Raw genomic sequence first — 3,248 nt, forward strand, 5'->3', positions numbered from 1 at the left:
AGAACTCGACCAACGACGCAGGGATCGCCCGAATCGTTTCCTTCAGCTCGCCAGCTGCCCGCGAGTGGTGTGCGGTGTGTCGTGCGTGTGTCGTGTGTGTCGTGTGTCGTGTGTCGATAAGCTCGAGTCAGGGCGAAGCCGCAGTGGCACACGAACCTGGGCTGTGCTCGTCGATGTCAATGGACGAAGTGGTCGCCGAAATCGCGCAGTTTTCAAGATACGGCATCGTGTCCTGGTCGTTCGCATCGTATGATAAATATGTGCGTCGTGCCGTGTGTGCCGTGTGTGCCGTGTGTGCCATGTGTGCCGTGTGTGCCATGTGTGTTTGTGTGGGACGAGCGGTAAAACACCTGGTGGCGAGCGAGCCAGTGCATGAGCGATGCGGTTATAAGCTCGGCACCGCCGAGGTCGAGTGTGCGCAGCATTGGGCAGTCGAGCCGGAGCTCCTCGACTTTGTACATCCCCAGCACATTCAGCTCCACAAGTCTGTCGAACCATAGCGCATACACGACACGACACGACACGACACGCACACGACACGCGACACGCGACACGCACACGACACGCACACGCACACGCACACGACACATCAGCTGTTTGCTGAAGTGGTAGCTGCTGTGTGGTGCATACCGGGGAAGGGTCCACGCAATGGAGTGTGAACGCAGGTTCGAGACGTCGAGCGATTGCAGGTTGACGAACTGGTTCACCAGCGCGTCGGGCGTACATTGCGGCACCTCTGAAAGCCTCATGTGCCTGAGGTCGCTGCACCGATCTGATGATGACGATGACGATGACGATGCGATGACGATGGGTGGTGGTGGTGGTGGTGGTGGTGGTGGTGGTGACGATGGTGACGATGACGATGACGATGATGACAGTGGCAGTGGTGGCGACGATGAATTGGTCAGCAACCCGGCCAGCGGTTGCTGGTGGTGTGATCGTACCAGCGAGCGAATCCCAGCAGGTAGGAGCTTGGCCAGGCGCCTGTGGTGTGTATGTGAGTGCGCGCGCGTGTGTGTCGTGCGTGTCGTGTGTGTCGTGTGTGTCGTGTGTGTGGTCACAGAAACCGACTCTGATGGAGGAAAGCGCGACGTACGTCCAAGTCAGGAAACTCGAGGCAGGCGCTACGAATCTGCGCCCAGTAGTGAGGTGCCTCAGGGAACTTGTACGTGGGAGGCACCTGCTCGAAATCCACCGCGTAGCCCTTAACTCTGAACACGCACGGGTTTTTATTTAGTTTCATCGAATTATAGAAAATAATAAAATTAATATAAATGATATTACGCATAATGATGAATAAGAATAAATAATAACAATAATAATAATGCAATTAGTAACGCAAAATAACACATAAAAAAATAGTGGAGGGAGGGTACCTGACATAGGGGCGACGGCGGAGGAAAGCATCGAGGCACTGGACCTCCAAGTCGCTCGGTTTATTGGCCTCGTCTTCGTCATCGTTGTCTTCGTCCGCGTACGCATCTGGCCAGCCACCTCCCGTGAGTGCGCGCGTGATGGCGCAGGAAAGGGGCGTGATGACCCAGCAATGGGGGGGAGGCGTGCGTACCAAAAGTGGTGTAGGAAAGGGCAGCGAGATTGGGGAACCGCTGCGCATCGGCCAGAGCCTCGAGCACTTCTGGCGTGACATCCGCCAACTTGACGCAGGCGACGTTGCTGGCTCCTGTGTGACGACATTATCAAGAGGCGTTCACCGCAGCGATACCGCACACACACGCACGCACGCACGCACGCACGCACACACACACACGCACGCACGCACACACACACACACGATATGCCGTACCTTTGAGGAGCCGCAGAGTTTGCGCGGGAGTCGCTGCGCGATGATGGATCTCGAGCCGCGTGAGCTGGGGGCACCACAGGCGCACGTCGAGCTGCAATCGCGACCGCTGCCTCCTGCTCCGGGGTAGGGCGAGCGAGAAATTGAGCAGCAAGCCGGAGCGGAGGTCGAGCCGCACGCGTCCGTTGCCGCGGGCTTCAGCGTCGGCCTCGGCGGCAGCTTCCATGTCCCGCGCGGAGAATCTGAGCTTCAGCTCCTCGAGCACAGGGCACAGGGTGCCGAGATCGCGCATGCCGTCGCCCATCAGCCAGGTCACGCTGTCGAGGTGAAGCACGCGCAGAGTCGCGCAGTTGTTACGCACGAGCGTGGGCAACAGGTGCGTCGTTCCCGTTCCTACACGACACGACACGACACGACACGACACGACACGACACGACACGACACGACACGACACGACACGACACAGATGTGAGTGCTTTGTCCCATAAACAAGAGTTGGGCAGGGGGAGATCTGGGTCAAGTGCGTACTTAACTCGACCTCTTCGGCCTTGAGCACCTCGAGCGCTGTCAAACAGGTCGACAGAACCTAGCGACGCGTTGCATTGGATGTGCGTGTGCGTGTCGAGGGGGATCGCTCATAGATGAGCAACAGATCCAGCGAAGCGGCAGCGTTGCTACGTACCTCAACTGTTGGCGCTGAGGGCAATTCTATGTACTCCATCTCGAACGCTCTCAGTCGGCTGCCGCAAGTCTTGGCCACGGCCGTGACCAAGCTTTCCGGATCCGGGCGATCCCAACTGCCTGCAGGCGGGTATCATCATGTAATGAATAATGAATAATAATAATAATAGATGATTATGATAATTATTATAAAATAATAAGAAATAACAATAATAACAATACGATACCACTCCATCGGTAAGAGGTCACCGAGGGGTGCAGCGCTTCAATCTCCAGCCACGGGTCGTTGCGATCATCAGCAGATAGGGAATCCGAGAAGTCAAACTCCTGCGCCCAATGCGATCACACATGTTGGCAGCAGTGAGGTCTCTTTCACTGCACACATCGCGTGAAACCACATCAAACGCGCGCACCTCGAGATCCTTGGCAGCTTGGTAAAGAGTAAGAATGCCCTTCTTGGTGATCCTGTGAGAACGCACGCACGCACGCACGCACACACACACACACACACACACAAGCGGCCTGAGACCTCCCAACAAGAGGTAGATGCTTGGAAGAGTGCATGTCGCGTACCCAACGCAATGAAGCATGTTGACAACGCGCAGTCGAGGGCAGTGTCGCGCCAACGCCACCAGGGTCCCGTCGGTGATGCTGTTGTCCGAGAACATGTGCCCGCCGCCCACGCCGAGCATTTCCAGGTGCGGACAGCCCTGCGGGGGAGGAGGTCAGGTGTGAGATGGACCCAGAAAACAACAACCACCACCAC

The 3,248-nt window shown here is 57.0% G+C and overlaps 1 protein-coding gene across 1 annotated transcript; it reads right to left on the minus strand.

Annotated features, from left to right (window-relative positions):
* Positions 1 to 35: 35 nt before the first annotated feature.
* On the minus strand, positions 36 to 3,174 carry ACA1_212470 (uncharacterized protein; the record flags this gene model as incomplete). The annotated part of the gene is made up of 13 exons (XM_004336986.1): positions 36 to 54; positions 157 to 232; positions 351 to 486; positions 631 to 926; positions 1,097 to 1,211; positions 1,377 to 1,482; positions 1,568 to 1,681; positions 1,805 to 2,194; positions 2,330 to 2,387; positions 2,484 to 2,602; positions 2,710 to 2,809; positions 2,896 to 2,947; positions 3,056 to 3,174. Coding segments are annotated over 13 exons (1,700 nt in total), but the record flags the coding sequence as incomplete, so codon positions are not given.
* Between the last annotated feature and the right edge of the window lie 74 nt (positions 3,175 to 3,248).

Source organism: Acanthamoeba castellanii (genome assembly GCF_000313135.1).
Source record: "Acanthamoeba castellanii str. Neff unplaced genomic scaffold scf7180000084758, whole genome shotgun sequence".
Lineage (NCBI taxonomy): Eukaryota > Discosea > Longamoebia > Acanthamoebidae > Acanthamoeba > Acanthamoeba castellanii.